The sequence below is a fragment of the Phasianus colchicus genome, chromosome 22, assembly GCF_987193195.1.
Source record: "Phasianus colchicus chromosome 22, bPhaCol1.hap1.1, whole genome shotgun sequence".
Taxonomy (NCBI): domain Eukaryota; kingdom Metazoa; phylum Chordata; class Aves; order Galliformes; family Phasianidae; genus Phasianus; species Phasianus colchicus.
Window position 1 is genome coordinate 4304956 of NC_143457.1, and position 21758 is coordinate 4326713.

The window sequence follows — 21758 nt, forward strand, 5'->3', positions numbered from 1 at the left end:
TAGCTGTCAGCAGCCCAGAGCTCCTGGAAGAATGGCACTCTTCAAAGGGAAGGGATTTTTTGTGAGAGGTTTGTCCTCCTTGCGAATTCCCCACCCTTGAGGCAGAATAACTCACCTGTCATTGCCTTCTTCTAACTAAAGATCTATGAAAGTGAGAACTACAATAGCTGCTGTAAGCTGTCCCATTTATTTTGGGGCTCTTTGAACAATTCTGGAAGGCAGGATGGTAAGAGCTCCTTCAGTATTGCTCTTATACCTGCTGGCTGCAGACCCCCAGTAGGAATACTGAAGCTGGGTGAGAGTTGTTGGTGCAATGGATGTCCTGTTTGCATCTCTGTGCAGCTAAAACCCCAAGGGATAGATATGTGGGAGCAGGTTTCTGAAGGATTCAGGAGTTTTCTTAATGTGAGCCACTGAGGACAGTGTCCGTAAGAAGATTGTTTGGCTTTTGTGAGTCCCTTCCAACCTGGGTTATTCTATGATCCTATGAACTTGTCACAAAATCTGACCAAACAGTGTTGTGGAGGTCGTTGTATTACGACAGTTCGAGGAAGGGATGAATAGCAGAAGTCTTGGAACTGTGTTCCCTGCCCTGAAGCAGAAGGGCTCTGTTCCCCTTTCGATTTTTAGAGCCTTGCCAGTTTCTAAGCTTTGCTTACAGTACGAGCTGACAGCCAGTTAGTCCACCCTGCAAACACAAGGCCACATATATCGCTTCCTACTGCCAACTGAACGTTTACATAAGCAGCTTTAGCAACTACACCTATAGGAAGCAATGCCTGGCTTTGCTCCTGCTGAGCCCTCACTATTCCTACTGCGCGTTCTTTGCCCTTTAAAATAATATCTATCCAGAAATATTACTAATGGCTGCAAAAAGATGATCAAGGACAAAAGAAATACGCTGAGTAGATTGTGTACCTGATGCCTCCATCAGGTGGGGAGGCTGCAGCCAGCTGAGGAATGCATGCAGGACGCATGAAGCGTGTCTGGCTCGAGACTGGCGTTTCTTTAACTGGGTGTTAAAGACAGCAGGGCCGATAATGTGGTTTGGTTTCAGTTACTGTGGCTGCCAAGGGTATCTGTGAACTTTGTATTGTGCTGATAAACTCTAAGAGTTGTAATTAATGGTTAACTAAGTCCCGGACTGCTGTAGGTAGTCTCCTCGTGTAGGAGGCTAATGCTGTGCCGGCAGCACGGTGCACCTTGCACAGAGCAGGAAAGCAACTGTTATGCTTTGATATAAAAAGCAGCACGTTCTGTGTGTTGACAAGAACGAACCCAAGAAGGTGGAACCTGCAGTCTGCAGCTGTGCCAAAAGCAAGCTGCTCTGCAGGGTGGGACCAGGTGTGGTATTTCTGCCGGGGGGCAGAGGTGTGCAGGGTTAGTGCAGCTCAGGGTTATCGCTGACCCATGGCAAAAGCCTTCTCTGAGGTTCCGTGGAATGTCCTGTTTTTGCTGGAAAACACAGTGGTTGCCAGGCAGTGGCTGCAGTGAACAGCAGTTCTGTTGCCGTCAATTTGACTGCTGTGCATGCTAGCGCTGGGGGAACGGCATCTCTGGGAGCCTTGGCCAGAAGTCCACCCTCCTCCTGGAGCACATGAGGCTGCTTCCCCTACAGCTGGCTCTGCTTTGAGTCTGGATCTGGCCCAAGAACATCTGACATTGGTGACATTCAGCAAGAAAAAGGGAGAGGAGACATGCAGAAGAAGACGCACAGGATTGGGAAATGACCCAACAACCATCTACTGACTTTGGCAGATAGAGCTGGCCATCCATTGGGCACTTCCTTCAACGTCACGGGGCGGGTTTCCTTTCCAAGGAGGGTGTTTCCATCCCCCTGTGTCGTCTGTTTTGGCTATAAAAGTCTGGACTCAGCATCTGCAATTCAAACACCAAAATGGAGATGAACGGAGAAAAGCAGGAGAGCTCCAGCGTGGAGGAAGGCAGGAAGGGGGTAAGCATGCCAGGCTGTTCTCAGCTCTGCCTCCCATGGATGCTGAGTAAACTTTGGGCTGTGAAGGTCTGTAGTGGAAGGGGACCAAGATCTCCTTGTTGGGCATCCACTGAGAGGGAGAGCAGAGATTTGTATGTTTTTGAACCCGGTTTGTCTGCAGCACAGCCTTGCAGTGAGTCTCCCAATTTGCTCTGTGCATCTGACCTACCGTGCAGCTCTGTGAAATTCCCCTTCTGTCTGCGTGTTTTCTATCCTGCTTCCTAATCCTTTTTAGGCTGCAGAAGTTTCTGGATGAGGGCTGCCTTGCAAAGCAGCGTTTGTGGGTTCTTGCACAACGCGTTGCTCCTATGTGCCCAAGGTTTTCCTAAAAGTGGTGTGTTTATATAATTAACACCAGCAGCTCTTCTGTGCTCTGGGGATTTGCTTAACGCCAGCAAAGCAGCCTGCTTTTCATCACCACTGCAAGTGTATCAACAGTCTGCTGGTAGAAAGTGGTGCTGGAAGGCTCTGCTTTCTCCTGCTGCAGATCGATTGGCTTTTCCACCTCCTGCAGCCCCTGAGAGTGCAGAGCTCTGCAGGAGAGCTGCTGAGGAGCTGGAGGGCGATGAGCACCAGAACTGTAGGGCAAATGTTCAGTGAGGGCCATGTCAGCTCCTCCATGTGGGACCTGTGCTGTGTGCTGGGATGTGCAAAATTTGCAGGCGTTAAGGATGGGGAAAGGATAGAAAACGGTACGGATGAAAAGTGTTAATGAAAGTGGTTTTATTGCAGCAGTGGTTGTGAGATGTGTTGGTGAGCTATAGTAAAAAAAAAAAGGCAGCTCAGTCAACAAAGCAGGGCTGAGGCTGGAACAGTGGCTGAATGTTTGCAGAAAGCCTCTGTGGTGTGTTGATATAACAGTGGTGAGGACAGTGGGCAGGAAAGGGGCTTGCTGCTTCACCTTGAACCTTGGCTGCTTAAAGCTCTCCTCCAGCAGCATCCTGCTTTATTGCACCAATAACTTGCACGTTGGAAAAAGAGTAATTGCATGCAATTCCTTTCTCACTGCAGGGTGGTATTCTAAGTGTAATAACTTGAAAATTGTTCATCATCCAAATGATCCATCAAGAGTAGAATGAATTACTGTAATGACTGTGTGCAAATCAAGCAGAACAAAGAGAGTTAGGATGAAAGCAACCAGTCGGACTTTCTTTGTAGGATAACACAAAGCCAAAAATACGACTGGTGAGGCAAAAGGTATTTCTGTGTTTTTACACAATGCCATTTATGCTTGAAAGCCAAAGCTGATTCTGAGGTGCCTGTGTTTTCCCTCTGCAGAGACTGACAATTCCACTTGCGCTGGTAACGCTGATCTCTGCCTTTGGATCATCCTTCCAGTATGGCTACAACGTGTCTGTGATCAACTCTCCAGCCCCGGTAGGTTGGGATGTGGATGGTGATGGAGGAGGAGGTTCGATAGCACGGGGTGGAGGAGGAGCTCGGTTACAGGTGTCAGGGCAGGCATCTGAGCTCCTCGTGCTGCTCCACGTGTGGGATCACTGAGCACTGGGGAGCAATGGTCCTGGCAGAGGATATGGGTTGTGCTGAGGCTGCATCGTGGCTTTGTGCCCAGCAGTGATGGGGTGTGGGGAATGCCTTCGCTCCTGAGAAGCAGGCAGATCCGATAAGGCAGGATAATTTGTTTCAAATCCGATAAGGCAGGATGACTTGCATAAGGCAAGGCTTCTCCCACTCTCCCTTGCATTCTTTTTCTGACTCAGCTGTTCTGGTCTTATCAAGACACTTGTTTAAAGTTTTATGGCATTGATTATTAATTAGCTTTTACAACACAGAAGTTCTGCTTGCTGCTAAGCACGCTCCGTATTTCATTCCAGTACATGCAAGACTTCTACAACCAAACCTACATCAACAGGCACGGAGTCCCCATGGACGCGAGCTTCCAGACACTGCTGTGGTCCCTCACTGTGTCCATGTATCCGTTGGGTGGCTTCTTTGGGTCGCTCATGGTGGGACCTCTGGTCAACAACTGTGGCCGGTACGTGACAGTGATGTGGCTCAGATAAAGCTGCCCTCACCGGTTGCTCCGGCTCACCAAGCTGAGCAGCATCGCACCGCCTCGATCCTAAAGCAGTCAGCCCAGTGCTGCACTTGGGAATGTGGTGTCTCTCACGTGTAGGAGAACTTATTTGATTCCAGTCTGGTCAAGGCCAGGCTGCGTGCTGGGCTCTGAGCCAGGTGGGCAGCAGTGGTGAAAGTCCTGGGAGCTGCGTGCAGGCACTGGCTGCTCATGTATCATGAGCTTTCTTCATTACCTGCAGGGAAAAATGGGACAACAGCTGTTTTCTTTTGGCTAGCATTTGGGATGGCAGCTCCTCTGGGTTTTGAACAGCATAACACAATGGAGGGTCTGTCTGCTATGGAGGTCTTAGAGAAATAAACTGATTCTGTCTCTCTGTTACTTTGCAGAAAAGGCACCTTGCTGATAAACAACCTCTTCTCCATTGTTGCTGCAGTTCTTATGGGAACCTCAGAGATAGCAAAAACCTTTGAAGTAATCATCATCTCCCGTGTTATCATGGGGATATATGCTGGTGAGTGAGAGGTTGGATGCTAAGGGAAGAGCAGTAAACCTAATATTCTTTGCTACGGAAAGGTCTTTGCACAACAGGTGGTTTCACAGGTAGCATATTTTAGCCATATACCTGCATAGCAATTCTGTGCTTGCTTGAATAGCAGTTCTCCTCTGCGTGTTGCAGAAGTATCAGATCTCTGGCAGACAGGGCAGTGAGGCTGGGCTGTGGGCTGTACTGAGATGTGTGTGGCTGCAGTCAGCATCTGCTCAGCACGAGTGCCATGGAAACCTGCTGATGCTCATCTGTTTTCCCAGATGTTTTAGAGCAGATAGGCTGTTTTTAAACATAATAAAAAACAGAAGAATCCTTCCGAGCTCAAGTCATTGAATAGGATGCCAGATCCGGTAATCCACTCCTGGAACTGGCTGTTCTTCCTGCAAGGGTGGAAAAAAACATGAAAGTGAAGGGTGCAGGGATTTACTGCAAGGCCAGTGAGGAGCCAAGGGGCAGAGTGTGAGTTGGTTTGGTGGCTGTGCTGGAGCTGCAGTAACACACACCTGACAGGCATGGGATGGCTGGACACCCTCTGCTGCTTTGAGCTCCTGCTAAGCCACACTGATGAGGGTCCTGACACCACTCAGATTTAATTAATTGGCTTTGGCTTAGCAAGACTGATACGCTGTGTAGTTTGTTGGTGAGTTTGGGTATCTGAGAAAACAAACTGGCACAGGAAAACAATGCCATCTATAACGTGCCCCAGTTGCAGTTGTTGATCTAAGGCAGGAAACATGTCTAGTCTGTTTTGTTTTGACTTTTTGCTCTCTTAAGCCCAGCAGCTGCTCTTAGCATTGCTTCTCTGACTACAGATGGAGCTGGTAGGAAGGATTCCTCCAAATAGTTTCGATTATGGATAACTGACAGAAGAATCAGGACTGCCTGGGGAAAGGAGGCTGCTGAATCAAGCCAGCCTGGGGCTCCTTTAGAATCCTGGCATGGTTCTTCCTTGCAAAAGGGACGGCCCTGCAGCTGGGAGGAACACCAAGGGCCTTTCTGTGATGGGCACTGATCAGCATAATTCTGAGCAATCAGCCATTGTTAATTGGAGGCACAGGTCTATAAGTCACTGCTGGCACTTTTTTTACGAGGGCAATTAGAAGGTTTGTTGTAGTGTCAACATTAAGCACTACACCTCATGAATTTAATTTTATAATGTTTTTTAAGTTGTGTTAATATTTTGTTTCTATGCCTTTTGGCCTTCAGATAATGTCTTGAACTCCTTTATAACCTCTAGCACTTGAAGGCTGGGAACTTAGTTACCAATATAAGATAAGAGTTGTTTGGTCATTTGACTTCTAGAGTTTGGGTTCTGCATGCCAAGATTTACAGCATACAGCCGTAAGATTTACAGCATAAGCATGGGAACTGGCAGCTTTCAGGGTTACTGCAGCTAACAATATACTGTGCCCCTGAAGAAAGCAGAAATTTCTCTTCTACCTTTCAATTTGCTTCCCAAACATCCCCCTGAAGGGAGAGAAAAAGAGCCATTGGACACAGCTTCTTTGCTTGACATGGATAACATTAAATCTTTAGCCAGAGCAAAGGAGTTCAAGTGTGAAGCTTCCATGTATCCTGCAGTCTAGCAGGGATGACTTTGCTCTCACACGTGAGGGAAAAAAAGCATCTTACTGCAGATGGTGAATGTGCTGATGTCAGGCAGCTGCAGGACTGACCTTGTTCTTTGCCTACCAGGTCTGGCCTCCAACGTTGTTCCCATGTTCCTGGGAGAATTGTCCCCTAGAAATCTCAGAGGTGCTATTGGGATAGTACCGCAGCTCTTCATCACGCTTGGGATCCTCGTAGCTCAGATCCTCGGCCTTACCAGCATCCTTGGGCATGTTGAAGGTAAAGCTCTGGCTCAGGAAATTCTTTGTCAGCTCCATGGGGGAAAGATCTCTCCCAGTCATCATCTTGTCTCGTTTGCTGCAGGCTGGCCGTTGCTCCTGGGGCTTACTGGGATCCCATCAGCATTTCAGCTCCTTACATTGCCCTTTTTTCCTGAAAGTCCCAGATATCTGCTGATACAAAAGGGCGATGAGGATCAAGCACGACAAGGTATGGCATCTCCTGTTGCTGGAAGGTGAGGTGAAATGGCAAAAACCTGGCTGTAGGGCATGACAGACAGCAACCAACAACAAAGCAAGAGAGCATGAAATCCTCAGTTGATGTGTTGCTGGCTTTTTGCAGCATTGCTCCTTTGCTTCCATGAATTTCTTACTTCCCACCCTGGGAGCAGTACTACTGCCCTGGTTTTGAATGTTGTAGTGTCTTGATGTAAAGCAGGAGAGCTTTCTGGGGTCTGTAGCTCATCTTCCTCTCCCAACCAGCTCTGCAGCGTTTGAGAGGCTGGGATGATGTGGATGATGAGATAGAAGAAATGCGCCAAGAAGACAAATCAGAAAAGGAAGAGGGACACCTCTCTGTGTTCACCCTGTGCACCTTCAGAGGCCTGCGCTGGCAGCTCATCTCTATTGTTGTCATGATGATGGGCCAGCAGCTTTCAGGGATCAATGCAGTGAGTAACAGCGGGCTGGGACTCAGTTTGGGGCAGCACTGGTGTAGGAGCTGGAAACTAGGAGACAGGGGTGCTCCCTTCACCAGGGACATTGGTTCTGGGTGATGTTATGGGGGAATCACCCTGACCTGTACCAAACTCAGTATGCACGTGATTCTGAGTCCAGCTGTCCTGTAAGGGTAGTTGGGATGTTTTTGGAGGTGAGATGCTTGTGTCTGGATCTTAACACCAACATCTCCAGTACTGAAATAGTTTTTGAATTTCCTGCGTTCCACTTCTAGGATTGTAGAAACAACCAGAGTAGGATTCCTGTGCTCTGCTTCTGGCCACATTTAAACACAATTGGTTTTGCTGCAGGTCTTCTACTATGCAGACAGAATCTTCCTGTCAGCAGGTGTGGAGACCGACAACGTTCAGTATGTCACCGTGTCCATAGGTGCCATCAACGTTCTCATGACTTTCCTTGCTGTAAGTTTCTGTTGGGACTCTCTGAGCCTCAGTGGTTTGGATGTTTGGTTTTCAGGCTGCTCTGCCCTCCTCTTGCCATGCAGTGCTCCCCTACAGCTCTCTGGAGCTGGGTACCAAAAGAGGCATGCCTGGCTTTTTGCAGTTCCTGGGTGCAGTTCCTACTCACAATACATTAGCAAATGGGGGAAATTTCACTGCATTTCTTAATAGCCAAATATTACCTTAATAGAACTGGGTAGAATAAAGCTCTGTGCTTTGATTATTTGATCTCTTACCCTCTTCTGTCTCTTCCAGGTTTTCATTGTGGAGTCCTTGGGAAGGAGAATCCTGCTGCTTGCTGGCTTTGGGTTGTGCTGCGGCTCCTGTGCAGTGTTGACTTTGGCCCTCAACCTCCAGGTGTGTAGCTGCATCACCCTGGTGTATTGTGGAGTTGGTGTGGGAGGTCTCTCAGTACCTGCATATCTATCCAAAGTGAACCCAGGCAGAGCCATGATGCTGCTGTGTGAATGCTTCTCCCAGCCTATTGTGTTTGTGCCTGTTGCATCCTGTAGCTGGAAGCAAAGGTGGTACACAGAGCATGTGCTCAACAGCTTGGCTTGTCAGCTTGGGCACAGCTGGCAACAGGGGCTGACTTCTGAACACCCCCAAATCTTGTATCAATTAATGCCTTGAATGTGTTGGTGGCTTTGAGTTGAGAACCAACTCTAACTCCTGATTATATTCTTCACAGAATACTGTCTCATGGATGTCTTACCTCAGCATAGTGTGTGTCATCATTTACATCATTGGACATGCTATTGGAGCCAGTGAGTACGCACAAGCTAGCCCAGTCCCCTCCACAGGTTGGGTAAAGGCAGGCATTACACTAAGCATCAAACTAAGAGCTCTGTGGGGTTGATCTAAGGAGGTCAAATTTGTCCTGTGCAGCCATGCACCTGGCTGATCGTCAGCTAGATTGGTGCTCCAGTGATCGGAGTGCTGTGCCCATGAGGCAGGGGAGCACCTGGCTTTCAAAAGGAAAAGCCAAGGCACAACTGAGTTTGTACTGAGATGTACAGTGAGACCTCGAGCAAAGCTGTGTTGAGGTTGGTGAGACCTATCAGCTGCTGTGTGCTTGCATCTGTAGGGATGCCTTTGGGATTTCCATACATAAAATTCTTCCAGGTCCAATCCCCTTTGTGATGATCACTGAGATGTTCCTGCAGTCGTCCCGGCCTGCTGCCTTCATGGTTGGTGGCTCTGTGCACTGGCTCTGCAACTTCACCGTGGGACTCGTGTTCCTCTACATGGAGGTAAGGTGTGAGCAGGGGATGGCACATGGCTTTAGCTCAAAATTAGTGATCTCTGGGTCACCAGTTCACACCGATCCTAGTAGAAGTGACCCATAAATTGCTATAATGACTGATTTTTAGCCTGTGCAAGGGGAACTGGTGAGTTCACTTGAATTTGTGTGGCAGGCCCTCACCCTTAGGCACCTTTTTCAATAAATCCATGGTAGTTTCAAAAAAATCCATCAGAAGCCAGCATCCTGAATCACCACTAGCTTTGAGTTGTTCCACTTGAAGGGATGTTACTGTGGCTGCATGTATAGCTATTGCAGGACTCAGCATGTACTGACCACAATTGCAGCATTGCCCTGACTCTTGCTCTGTCATCTTTCATTGCTTCAGGCTGGTCTAGGGGCCTACAGCTTCCTCATCTTCTGTGGTATATGCCTCGCCACCATGATCTACATCTTCTTCATTGTACCTGAGACGAAGAACAAAACCTTCATGGAAATCAACAGAATAATGGCCAAAAGGAACAAGGTGGAGATTCAGACGGATGTAGAACAGATGATGGATTTGCAGACTGTTCCAAGTGTGAAGGCAGACAAGCCAGAAGTTTTGGGCAGTGATCTGTGACACAACCCAGTGCTTGGCCTGGCCCAGGTGTTTTCCAGCATCTTATCAGTGGAAGAATACAGCTCAATTCTGACCTTCATTCAGACTTTCTGCACAACTCCCACAGAAGTTTTCAAATAAGCCTTTATTCTGTCTTAAGGTTGTTCTCACTCTGAGTAATCAGTAGGACCACTCTGCTTTGTGGCATGGTGAGTTCAGGGACAAATTTCCCATTCCTTGTATTTGTCACTAGGAAGGGGCAATGCCTGCAGTCAGCTCAGTTCCTCTGATCAAGGAACTGATGTCACAGTGTGGTGCATGCCCTTTATGTCCTGAGTGAACCATCTCAGGTGACATGGAACAGCACCTGGGCTGTGTTTTGGTCAGTCATGTGCAAGGAGCGCATTGTATTCCTTGACCATTCCTTGAACATGAATGTGAGGGTCCAGCATGTGTGAGGACAAGCCTTTGGTGCTTGGTATTCTGAGTGGAGAGCGTGTCAGATGCACCAAGGTGCTCTGACAGATGTGTTCTAGTGGCACGTATCCTATCACCTATAAAAAAGGACCTTAAGACTGGAAATGCACATAACTTTAATCTCACCCCCACCCTGCTCATCAGACAGACTCCTGGAAAGCTAACTTTGCTGCTGAGTCCTTCCAGAGCCTTATTCTTGAGCTTAGGAGCATTCCATTGGCCCTGTGCTTATTCACGGGCTGCTGATACACAGTTGTTCCTGTGGCACTCCAGTCTTTGGAAATAGCTCCTTTCGTTCCTTAGTGCTCACATAGAAGCTGCCAAAGAGTTTCAGCCCCTCTCCTAATCCTTTAATAGCCCCCAGAGGTACAGTCTGTGTATATGAGCCAGGTGGAGCTCATTCATTCCCAGAGATGTGCGAACTCGCTGTGTGCTGGGGTCAGGTTTGGGCAGATTCTGTGCAGTGACCGCGGGGCCGTGTTTCCAAGCATGTCCAGATCTGCCTTTAAGCACCTTGGTGTGAGACACTACAGATAGTTTTCCAAGGAATTCATTTCTCAGGGACCCGGCTTCTTGAAAAAGTTCTCAGGTGGTTTAAAGCTTGGTCCTCGAATGGTTCTTTCTGGTTGTGTCCCTAAGGGCACAGCTCCACCTGAAGGCTGAACTGGTTTGGAGGAGCCAAGACTGAAGAACCAGAGATGACTCACCAGGGAAATAAAAGTGCACTCTGATAAATAGAGGATTTATTAAAGTATTTATTAGTGTAAAGGATTTTAGGGTTAACTCTATTATTTGACATGTGGAAATAGAGTTAATTGTGCAATGTTGCTGCTTTCTGTTGTGGAAAAAAAGCAGAATGGTTCAACAGCCTGGCATGGACTTTGGTGATAACCCTTAAGGTGATGCACTTCAGCTTAGGAGATGAGCTTCATACAGACCCCCAGTCTTGTGATGTGCACCTGTTGGAAAAGAAGCTGCTCCCATGCTCTGTCTCCATCCATTCACAGCAAGGACTTGTCATCAAGTGACTGTGTGGGAGTCGCACTGCCCTTGCATACACTTTCCTATGTGATACACCTACAGCAGTGGTGACTTGGTGATAAACGGGAATAAAGCATGGTGCAGGAAAGGCACTGAAAATGGAGATGGGATGTTGGGAAGTGAGAAAAGTTCAGCTTGAGAGAGCTGTCCTCTAACCAAAGAGAGTGGCATGTGGGTCCCTGGGTGGAAATCTTAACCTAGGAGTGGGAGGGATGTGCAGATACAAGGTGTTGAACTGTGCTTCGTTCTTTGCCTCTGTCCCACTGACCAGTGGAGGCTTTGCCACCTCGTACCTGCTTGGAAAAACAACCTGGAGCACTAAGCAGTGCCTAGTGACCCTACATAAAGTAAAAGAGGAAACAGGCAATTAACCTAAAACAAGCAGATGGAGCAAGCTTTCCTTCCTCAGTTTCTTCAGCAAGAAGTTTGGATTCTTCAGCTGCTTAAAAATATATATATGTATATTGGGGTCACTGACAGCTGGTGTCAGCCTCCAGCACCACCCCCCCAAAGAGGGTCATGGGGGTTTCCCCCCATGCAATGACATCTCCCTTCAGCTTTCCTGCTTTGCACTGTGCAAGTGCCCGAACGTCTGCAGGGCTGAGGACTTGGCTCCACAGGTTCACATGCGTCATCCACCCTGCAAACCCATTGGAGAATGTCCCAAGAAGAGTGTCTCTGTCCTTCCCAAGGACAAGCATCCCTCCAGCCTGGCTCACATAGCCTTTCTGGATGCTCTTTGCATCCCCAGCAGCTCCATTGAGCCACAGAATTGCTATTCCAGACTGGGAAGCCCATGCCACGCAGTAATGCAGCCAGTCCTGTGCCTTGGGGTAGAGGGGGAAGCTGACAAAATGGCCTCCTATCCACAATCCCACATCTGTGCCTGTGGTCATCACCAGCTCGTTGTCCCTCTCCCGTGTGGAGTAGGAGAGAACAGTCTGAGTGCCCACGTGCTGGGCTTGCGTCCAGAAGCACAGGGTGAAGGCTTGGAGAGACATCTCATGGCTGGGACGGACCTCCACAAAGCTCTCAATGTTTTCCATGGGGAAGTAGAAAGCTGGGAATGTGCTGGGTGTAATACCTGAAATGATTGAGAAGCCAGCTGTTATGTCTTCTCTGGTGCTTGCAAATGAGCCCAGCTCCTACAGAATACACCCACAGGGGCTGCCTCAGCCATGGTTGTTGGCTTGGCTCCCTCACCCAACTCTTTTGGGAAAAATCCTTTTTTTTTCCCCTTCCTTCCTTTGTTCCCGTCTTTAGTAAAATGAAGATAATGATTATTTATCCTGGGGGAACAATGAGCTTTAATGCTTCCCTGTTTGTAAACCTGTGCTTACATGTTGCAGGACAAGCTGCAGTTGCTGGGAGAGGTGCTAGATTTGGGCTGGGTTTAATGATGCTGTAGCTCGTGGAAGTCTTCCAGTTGGCCTAGGCATGGAACAAGATTCTACCTGCACGCATCAGTGCCAAACCTGTTGATGATGTAGGCCATCAAGAACAGCAGGTCTGGGCCATCCTTGGAAGGAAAGCTGGACTTGGAAACAGAGTGTTTCTTACCTGTGTGGCTCGCTCCATTCAGGAACTCTTTCTTCATGTCTCGGAGCTGTGTCTGGATTTGTTCCAGTTTGAGGCTGAGTTCTTCTGGCTGGCATTGTTCTAGAGCAATCAGACAGAGGGGGGCTTACTGAGAGCCAGGAGCTACGCATGGTAATTCTGCTTGCCAGTTTGCAGGAGGTTTGGAGGAAACCTCTGTTTTAAAATGCAGCGCATCGCCCTGATTACAGCACTTGGCTCATTAACAGAGCTGTTCGTACACCGGTTCGTGTGCTTCACCCATGCAGAGGCAGGCACACTCAACATACTGCGTGTGTGAAGCCACAGAGCAACACCCATCCTGGGCTGTGTGACACTTCCAGTGCACCAAAACGCTGCCACCCATCCTGCCACGCCATCAGTAGCAAGATGCACAGCAGGGACGCAGCTGTTCTTGGGGATTGCAATCACAGTTTTACCTAATTGAAATGGTTTGCAGCCCAGCTCCTTCCTGCACTGTACCTTGTCTGGGTCTGGCTTGGAAGGAAGCCTCCACCACGCGGCCGTGCAGGGGCTGTGCGTGCCGGTAGTCGTTGCGCAGCGTCCTGTTGTGCCAGTCCAGCAAGGTGTTCTCCAGCAGGCCGATCTGGGGGCAGGGCAGCCTTGTTATAAGGGCAGCGGGATCGAAATTTTAGCCTAGAAGTGCAGGGCAGGTCCTGCAGCTGGGGGTTAAACACAGTTGTTTGTGAGAGGGTCTCTCCCCCAGCATTGCCAAGGGAAGGGAACAGCACCTCAAGGCTCTAATCAGCAAAGTCGTGCTGATGAAGGTGTTTTGCCTGAAGGATGTAATTCTAAGTGTTATGCGTGGATGCAATTATTCTGTGGTATACTGCCTAATTACAAGTGCCCGCTAATGCCTTCCCCACCACAAAGTATTTCACTTTTAAACACAGACTGTCCTCCACTGCTGTCATCTCCACTTGACCCCGTTCTCCTGGAAGCAGTTTGATGCTTTTTTTTTTTTTTTCATTACAGAAGATGAACTGCTCTGCAAGACTCACCCGTAAGCTCACTTTACTGCTGCTATTTGTTCTCTGCCAAAGCCTTTGTGCTGACAAGGCAGATGGAGGGCAGAGCTGGGCATCCTGCCGTGCAGCAGCATCCAGCTGCTGGCTCGGAGCACAGGGACCTGCACACAACGAGGTCCTCAGCAATAACTCAGCCAGAGCATGGACAACCCCCCCACTGCACAGCCAAAATGCAAAAAGAAAAGAAATACTCCTTTAGAATTGTGCCAATTGTTCTGCAATGATTTTAATGCTCTGAATGGCTCATTTATGATTTTTTTTTTCCTTCTCTCTGTCTTTTGCAGTACTTTTCACCTTGTTGACTCTGGCTGGTCTCTTTAGTACTTCATCATGGCTGAACAGCTGAGCAGAGCCTTGCTATTGCTCAGCAGACCTCAGGTCTAACAGCCACCAGTCATTCCAGTTGCTTTCGAGTCTATCCCTAAGGCCCTATGAAAGACATCCCAGTAGTTCTGCAGGCTTTTCTCTTAGGTCACTGGAGAATGGAGAATGAAACTGGAGTGGAAGGAAAGTGTGGAGGAAAGAGAAACTGCTGTGCTGCTGAGCAGCCCTCAGGTACCTGTGCATGAGACAGGATGATGGGAGAGTCGAACACGGTCCAGGTGACACTTTCAGAGCAGGGTGGGGTTGTGAGCGAGCCCTGATACCTGTAGAAGTGTGAGAGGTTTTCTGGCAGCATGGCTTGGACGTCCAGAGAGGTGAGCTTGGTTGACTGACCTCAAAAGGAAACAGAAGCAGTGTTAGCTGTGAGCAAACCCAGCCCCACTACGTACGTGGAGGCTTAAAGAGCATCGAGTATGGAGAAGGGCAACCCCAGCTCTTACCTGCAAACCTGATTTTTGCCAATTTGGAAATGAATTCACTGTAGTAGGTATTCTCCAGGTGTCCTTCCTAGACACAGCATAGAGAGTTGAAAGGTTGCTGAGCTGCCCAGCTCTCAGAAGCACTGCTCAGCCTCCATCTCTTGTAGGCCAGGCATGCAGCCCTACTGCAGGCAGCTGGACCATTCCCAGTGTGGGATGAATATTGACCATGGGCTGTCATTGCTCAGCTTCCCAGGGGTCAAACCTACCACGTACAAGAAGGCAAGCACCGCCAGTCCATTGGGTTTGTCTTTGGCTTCTTCAAAGCTTGAGTAGTCTGCAGAGTTATAATGGACGATGTGCAGCTGCCAGGAGAGAGACAGGGCCATACAGCAAGAGGTGACAAAAGATTTCCTCATCCTCATCACCATAAAGGACTGTATCCCAACCTCCCTGCCTCCCCATCCCTCCAGCCTCCATTGCAGGTACCTCTGCCACGTATCTCATCCCATCCAGCGTGTGCTCGGAGCCGCTGGTCTCCAGGTCCAGGCCTCCCCAATGCAGGTGCATCTGCACTGCGGTGTAGGGGCGCGGGAGCCCACGGGAGATGGACAGGGTGGGTGGCAAATCGATCTGGACTGAAAAAGAGGATTGGAGATGGCCATAAGTGTGGAGCTGGCTCTGCTAGCTGTGTCTGCAGGGTTTTTCCCAGCTGGGCAGCTGTATATTTTGTTTTTTGGTTTTTTTTCTTCTCAGGCACCAATAAAAATGCTTTAATGTTTGTTCTTGGCATAGTACATCACATCTTGCTGAGCTCTGCATGCATTCATTAATGTCTTTATTCCCAGGCGGAACAGAAGAGTAAGAAATCAGCCAAGTGACCTGGCCTCACCTAACCTGTCACCATCACTTTCCATGCTCTGGGATGTGCATCTCCTTGGGACAGCCGTGCAGGGCCAGAGCCCATGAGCCTGAGCAGGCAGAGCTCTTTGTTTCTCTATGAAGGGTATTCACAACGGGACTATAAAAAATTAGTTTTCTGCTGGTGTGCTGCCACAAATCATATATTGTGGTGCTAAACATGCCGAACTGAATACTGCAAATGGAGAATTGCCTCATCCAGGCGAAAGCCCAGAGCACGTTATAAAATAGCAGCTCTCCTTGCTGAAGAGCACATCGTTACTCACAGCTTGGGTTAGAGGTTTATTTGTTTGTTAGCTTTTGACAGGCAGACAAGATGGGAACGCATTTCCATGTGATATCCCAAGGGATCAGCGGTGGAAAGTAAACACACACCTTACTTTTTACATTAGATTCCTGCTGAGTGCTTTCCATTAGGAGTTCCTTGTGGAATACTGCCATCCTGTCTTCCCTCACCGAAGTCAGTGGGAAAACCAAGCCTGCTTTTATGGTATCTGTGCATACAGACTGTCATCTGCCTTTATCAGAATGCCCCACACATCACTGTTTTGATGTTAGCATGAGGATGGGGGAAATACACGCATGCAGTCAGAGATGTGAATGCTAAACCTGCAGAACTGGTGTGCAGGCAGTTGGGCAGTGCTGCTATGGGAGCTCGCTAACGCAGGGTTTGTGTGGGAGACAAACAGGAGTGCTGTTCATGACAGACTGTAGAAATATGATCACAGCAGTCTCTCTCTGAAGACAGCATCTCTCATCTCTTCAGCTCCTTGCTCTCCCTCTCTATTGATTTCTCTCTGCAGCAGAGAGAAAAAAGGACCGCTGGGGGGGGAGGATTAGAGACTGACGGGGCCCTTCGTGTTCCAAATGCCATGAAAGTGCTCAGTCCCCCTGAAGCAGTTGTTGGCCAGTTCTTCTCTCGCTGCTCATCTGTAGTCCAAAAGCATTATCCCACCACCACCAGCTGATGAATTATTTAGGTAATGAATTACGCTCTGGCAGCATCCAGGACCTCCTAATGGCAAAGCCTTGCTCAGAGGCCCTGCGTGACCGAAGGCAGGGCACTGAGCCTGGGCTGTGCTCCAGCTTCCCTTCCTGAAGGCTGAAAACCAACCATTGCTCAAAGGGAGGACGACTGCTCTGTCTGACTGTATGGAACACAACATCAGATGCAAGCTCATTGCTGGGCTGCAGATCCGTCCCATCACTTCTGCTTCCTACTGCACAAAGGCAAAGGATGCATTCTATGCGGAGAGGAGTCAGTAAGCCCCAAACTTGCTCCTTCAGTGCTGCAGTTGTCAATGCACTGAAAGAAGGGGCTCATGTGCCGTGCTCTAGCTGCCTTCCATCCCTGTTTGATGTCTAACAGACAGTACCTTGCAGAGATGTCACTGCCTTTCATTTCTCTGGTTTATAGATGCATTTCTGGAAAGCTTTCCTGTGTGACTGGGGAAAAGAGCAGAGCTTGGAGTGCAGGATGAAGTGAGATGGCAGAGCCAAGGAGGGCAAGTTCAAAAATGAACAGCATTTTAAATGGCCAAACCCAGCAGTCTATTCCTGCAATGGTGTGAGTCTGATGTTCTCCCAGGGCATCTGCTCAGCAGGTGCAGGACTCTTACAGAGGCCTAAACAAAGGTTGGGGCTTCTGGCCAGAACTACCATTAACAACATCTGTGTTTTAAAAACACGTGCCTTGGCTTTGCTGCCAGCATCTCCCAGGTCACAGCAGCAGTGTGTGGGCTGGGGAAGGAATTGCTGCTGCCTGCAAAGTGCAGCTGAAGGGAGCTGTGCATTGCATGTCCTCCAGCACTTACCATGCTCCTGCAGCCTCACCTGAGTGCCCGTTGTTGGTCATGGTGAAGTCCCCCTGCAGTGGCTGGCTGTATCCGCTCAGCTCCAGCTGCAGCAGCTGCACGTTGTGCACCGCCTTCTTCCTCTGGATGTCAATGGGAGACTGCTGCTTGCCAGCACATGCAGCAAAATGCAACCCCCAGTGCTCTTCATCCAGCTCACCCTCTGTGTGGAGGAGCAGACAAGTTATTAGCATGTGGTGGGAGCTGCTGCTTGCTCAGGAGTCAGAAAACGTACAGTATTTTGACTGCAGGGCTGCTGAGCTGCAAAGTGTGAAGCTTGCCTGGTGGTAACAGCACAATGCCTCACCTCTCATGCCCACCCATGGAGGAAATGAGTGCATGGCAGAGCAGGCATGTGGGCTCCTGTCCTTCCTCCAGTGGCTCTGAGCCTGCTAACCCTGACTGCAATCCTTCCTGCAGAGGTCTGAGCGCTGCTGGAACTGCTCACAGCTGCTTGAACACAATGGGGCTGTTTGCACTCTCCATAGTGCTGTATTTAATATCTTAAGGCTGAGCAGCAATTTTGATGCCATGTCTGTCATGGCTGTGACAGTGACTGGGGTGACTTTCTCACCTTACATCCCTCCAGCATTGCCACATACCCATCACTGTTAGAGTTCTGTCTGTCTGAGATAATCCATGCTACAGCCAGGGAATCATCAGCAAGTGACTGTGCCCTCACTGAGTGCAAATCCTGCAGTGATGGGTTGGAAGGAGAGGTGATGGTGATTGTTTGGAAAAGAAAGTAACTTAAGGCCCTCAGCAGCCCCCAGCCTGGGCCCCAGCCACAGCGCAGCCCTTCGCTTCACTGAGCTCTGCTAATGAGCCCCTGAAACAATTAACAATCACATAACATTCCCCAAGATCTATAAATACAGAGATGAGCCCCTTTTTTGTGACCTGCACAATAAAACAAGGAGCGAGCAGTAGGTAGCACTTTTCCTTCCAGGATCGCCCTGAGGGCAGCTTTTACTCTAAGATATCATAAAGGTTTTCCCCCTCATCTGAGCCCATCCATCTGCCAGCCCTGACACCTCACGGCTCAGTGCAGCACAAAGCCAGAGGACCCCTTCCAAGATACACAGTCAGCAATAAAGCGGAATGAATTGGCTGCTCGCTGGAGAGCTGCTGCTAACAAAAGGAGCAGCAAGCTGAGTGTTGCCTCTGCAGCACGGCAGGAATGTGAGCGCCTCAGCAAGCTGGCAGCAGCAGCCATCCCAAAGCCTCCTCCTTTGTGTTACCTCGGTAGGTCCAGTGCACGGCGTGGGAGCAGCTCAGCAGCTGCAGCAGCAATAGGGCCGTCGGGATGAGCATCTCTTCCTGCATCTGCAGCCAGATGGAGATGGGGAGCACTTGTCTTTAAGAACACCCAGGAAGCAAAAAATGCCCATTTCCTCCCAGCTGAGCCCCTCCAGCACCCATCCCGCCCCACGGTGTGCTGCAGGCACTTGGCTCCTTTGAAAATGATTATCCTGGAGGTCTTTTCCAACCAGAATGACTGTATGGTTCTTACAAAGCCCCAGTGGCTGTTAGAGGGATTCACATCAGAGCTGAGAGGCTTTGGGTGCCCCAATGCTCCCGTGGGCTCCTGTAGCTGCTCAGTACATTGCCAAATGCTTGCTTTCCCCAGCCATCACTGCCCAGCAAAAAGCAGCCTTGCAAGGCACTCGTGGTTGGCAGTTTTGTGCAGCATGTGTTTAATGTTCGGGAACTGCCATAATATGGAGTTAATTAAGCAAATGCATACTTTTCCTTCTCTCCCCTAAAGAAATCATTTATCTTGACAGCTGCACTGAACTGTGCTGGGGCTGAACTAACCAAACGTGCCCTGCGATGCACTCCCTAATCCGCGTGGATCCGCTTGGGTAAATAAGCCTTGAAATCCGCTGAGGAGACACTTCAGTGTTCATACCTGGGTGCACTCCTGGATTCCAGACGGCAGCACGGAGCATGAGCTGCACCAGGAGGGTGCAGTGACCCCACAGCTGCCCATCACCCTGTGCGCTCCATTGATTGGCTTGGGATAAAAGCAGCCCACAGTGAGCTGGGAGTTGGGGCTGGCAGGGAATTCATCCTTAGTGGAGCTTTTGCAACGTGCTGCAGCTGGGATGTTTCACCTGACCTCAGTAAGGCTGCAGGTGCTCTGCACTTCCCCTGCTGCCAAAAATGAGCTGCACGGGGTGCATTGAGCAGCTGTGACATCCAGTGGCCAGAGGCAATGCAGTGAGGTTTGGGATGAGCCCATCCCATGTGGAAACAACAACAGAGCCCATCCACTGCACTTTGCACCTCCAAAGGGCTGTGCAAGCGTTAATTTCCTAACACTGCACAGCTTGGTGGATAGATGGGTGGGCAATGCCACCAGCACACCGGGAGAGGCTGCACAGTCCCACTGCCATCACCACGGCCTGTGCAACAGGAGCTGAGAGCATTTCCCATGAGAACCTGGTTGATTTTTAGGGCAGGAGAGCATCGAGAAGGAAATGTAAATCCTCCCTGTCTGTGCCGTACCTGTTCTGCAGCAGAGAAGCCTGCTTGATAACCTTTTTTTTTTGCATGAGTGCTGTGCACTCATTCAGACAACAAAGGAGCTGTTATTTGTTTCACCCATACTGTCTGCTGGCTCCCATTCTTGGTTCAGTACCAAACACCATCTCCCAACAGCAGCTGACCACTCGCCCATTAGCAGGATGACCAGACCAGGGCTCAGGTTGCACAGAGCTTGGAATTCACATCCAACTGCTCCAAAAGCTTCCAGTTTACCCTCAGATCTCAATCTCTGATGGGTAGCTGCTGGGAAAGGTGCCCTGGTAGCATCACCCTGCTCAGGCTGAGCAGCACAGTTGGGCAGTGCCTGAGGTCAGGAGGCTGAGACCATTCCCAGGGCACCCAGCAGCCCATCTGCCAAACCCCAGGAGGACAGAGGAGAACTGGAAGAGTGAAGCTATGCATTTTAAGAAAGACATCAGTCTGTCACCTCCGGTCATTTTGTTATTCTCATGCCTAAAATCGGCAGTGTTTCATCACCCAGAGGCTGCAAGGCTAAAGCACGACAGCAGAGGGGGATGAGAAGGTAGAAAGTCAGAAGGAGTTTGGATTACCTGGAAGAGAACCTAAGAAGCCATGCAAGATCTGCAATAGAAGCAGTGTTGGCAGTGCTGTTACCTTTCCAGCGACCGCTCCTTGGAGCCCCCAAGGGCTGCGGGTGGGAGATGCACTCAGGAAGGCCTTGTTGAGAGGCTGCTGGTGCACAGGGCTGCTTTTTGGAAGAATCCTATGGAAATAGGGCCCAGATGGTAGAGCTGAGCTGATGAGCACTTGCCCTTCAGCTGTGCACTGAGGAAGGAAGAGAGATTCCTGCAGTCTTAAGGAAACGCATGCACAGAGCAAAAGCTCACGCCCTGGCAGGCAGCCTGTTCTGCATGGAGCTGCTGGGGTGTATGACTGAGCTGGGGAACAAGTCCTGGCCTGCAGAGGTTCCATTCTCCAAGCATCCTGGTGGTTGGAACCACGAGCTCATTGCAAGCAAGTGGAATAAACTGCATGCACTGCATATAGCGCATCGTGCAACCCGGCCTTGCAGCGCAGGTGGGTTTTGCAGTGCTGTGTGGATGCCCAGGAATGTTCTCCCTCTGCCCCATCGGTGCCCAGCACTGTGTGTTGGCGTGGGGCTGCTGGGCTGTCAGGGCGGATTACAGCTGCACAGCTTTAAGGTGCCAAAACGTGTTCCTTCCCAGTGTGCCCCATTGGCCACGTGCCCCCCCTGCCAAAAGTTCTGCTCAGGATAGCATTAAGCAGTTACAAGCCCGGACTGCCACAGGAACTGCTGCCAGCCAGACAGCTCATAGCCTCGGGGATGCTCTCATTTCTTACAGAGGGAAAGCAGAGCCAGGCTGGGTAATGGCTGAGAGCAGCCCGGACCTCCGCTTGCCTCCACGTGGCACGGTGCAGCTTCACCTCCCGGCTGCCGCAAGCAGGAGGATGCTGTGCTCGCTGCTGCCCTGAGCGCGACACAAAGGCTGTGACACAAAGGCTGTGACACACAGCTGTGGGGGTTGGCATGCAGCGAGAGATCTGCCTATAAAGCAGCAGTTCGACTCCAGTTTGGGTTTTTTATTGTTTTTTTTTTTTTTTTTCTAAACTTCCTGGCCAATATTGCTGTGCATAATATTCTCTGGGCAAATTCCTAACGCCAGGGCTTGCTGTTGGACCCTGCTCTGATGCAAGGTCCCCAAGCACGTGCCTTTGGGGCATCAGTTCCAGCCAGAATCTTTTGTTCCCTGCAGCCCTGGGGGCTGGGCTGGACCCCCTCCTGTGCATGCATGCCTTTACCTTTACACCCAGTGATTTCAGGGGCAGTGCAGCACCGAGCCGAGTCCTTGCAAAAGGTTTGGGTTTTGCATACAGCGCAAGCAAAAATAAACACCCCCAATACCCACGCGCGCGGGGGAGCACTTTCTTTTCACGCATAAAGCTGCAGAAAAACCCTGTGCGTCGATGTCCCTGGCTTTCTGAGCAGACGTGCAGTGGTTTGGTGCACCAAAGCTTTGTGCACACGCAGCTCCCGTTCCTTGCTCCCACGCCTCTCC

The 21758-nt window shown here is 49.9% G+C and overlaps 2 protein-coding genes across 3 annotated transcripts; one reads left to right on the forward strand and one right to left on the reverse strand.

The window, feature by feature from the left end:
* The first annotated feature begins 873 nt into the window (after positions 1 to 873).
* LOC116242475 (solute carrier family 2, facilitated glucose transporter member 5-like) lies at positions 874 to 11090 on the forward strand. Its single transcript, XM_031613249.2, has 12 exons — positions 874 to 1954; positions 3272 to 3370; positions 3829 to 3989; positions 4421 to 4545; positions 6277 to 6429; positions 6514 to 6639; positions 6912 to 7099; positions 7457 to 7567; positions 7862 to 7963; positions 8298 to 8373; positions 8732 to 8859; positions 9238 to 11090. The coding sequence occupies exons 1-12, from the start codon at positions 1898 to 1900 to the stop codon at positions 9469 to 9471; spliced, it is 1560 nt and encodes a 519-aa protein (XP_031469109.1). The 5' UTR covers positions 874 to 1897; the 3' UTR covers positions 9472 to 11090.
* Positions 11088 to 21242, reverse strand: CA6 (carbonic anhydrase 6). 2 transcript variants are annotated; one of them, XM_090123026.1, is made up of 11 exons: positions 21043 to 21242; positions 20335 to 20505; positions 18411 to 18495; positions 17150 to 17332; positions 14885 to 15033; positions 14665 to 14760; positions 14417 to 14483; positions 14152 to 14309; positions 13027 to 13150; positions 12529 to 12627; positions 11088 to 12052 (listed from the first exon to the last, which is right to left on the reverse strand). In XM_090123026.1, exons 1-11 carry the CDS (start codon positions 21229 to 21231, stop codon positions 11439 to 11441), a joined length of 1935 nt encoding a protein of 644 aa, XP_089979152.1. In that variant the 5' UTR covers positions 21232 to 21242; the 3' UTR covers positions 11088 to 11438. The 2 variants fall into 2 exon arrangements, with proteins under 2 accessions (XP_089979152.1, XP_089979153.1); XM_090123027.1 differs by having other exon boundaries at positions 20335 to 20443; positions 21043 to 21079.
* Between the last annotated feature and the right edge of the window lie 516 nt (positions 21243 to 21758).

Coding starts and splice junctions, on each gene's coding strand:
- LOC116242475 (XM_031613249.2), top strand. CDS start 1,898: ATGGAGATGAACGGAGAAAAGCAGGAGAGCTCCAGCGTGGAGGAAGGC. Junction 1,955..3,271: donor TGGAGGAAGGCAGGAAGGGG/GTAAGCATGCCA, acceptor TTCCCTCTGCAG/AGACTGACAATTCCACTTGC. Junction 3,371..3,828: donor TGATCAACTCTCCAGCCCCG/GTAGGTTGGGAT, acceptor ATTTCATTCCAG/TACATGCAAGACTTCTACAA.
- CA6 (XM_090123026.1), bottom strand. CDS start 21,231: ATGCCAACCCCCACAGCTGTGTGTCACAGCCTTTGTGTCACAGCCTTT. Junction 14,761..14,884: donor GGATGAGATACGTGGCAGAG/GTACCTGCAATG, acceptor CTCTCCTGGCAG/CTGCACATCGTCCATTATAA. Junction 12,628..13,026: donor CCAAGCCAGACCCAGACAAG/GTACAGTGCAGG, acceptor TGATTGCTCTAG/AACAATGCCAGCCAGAAGAA.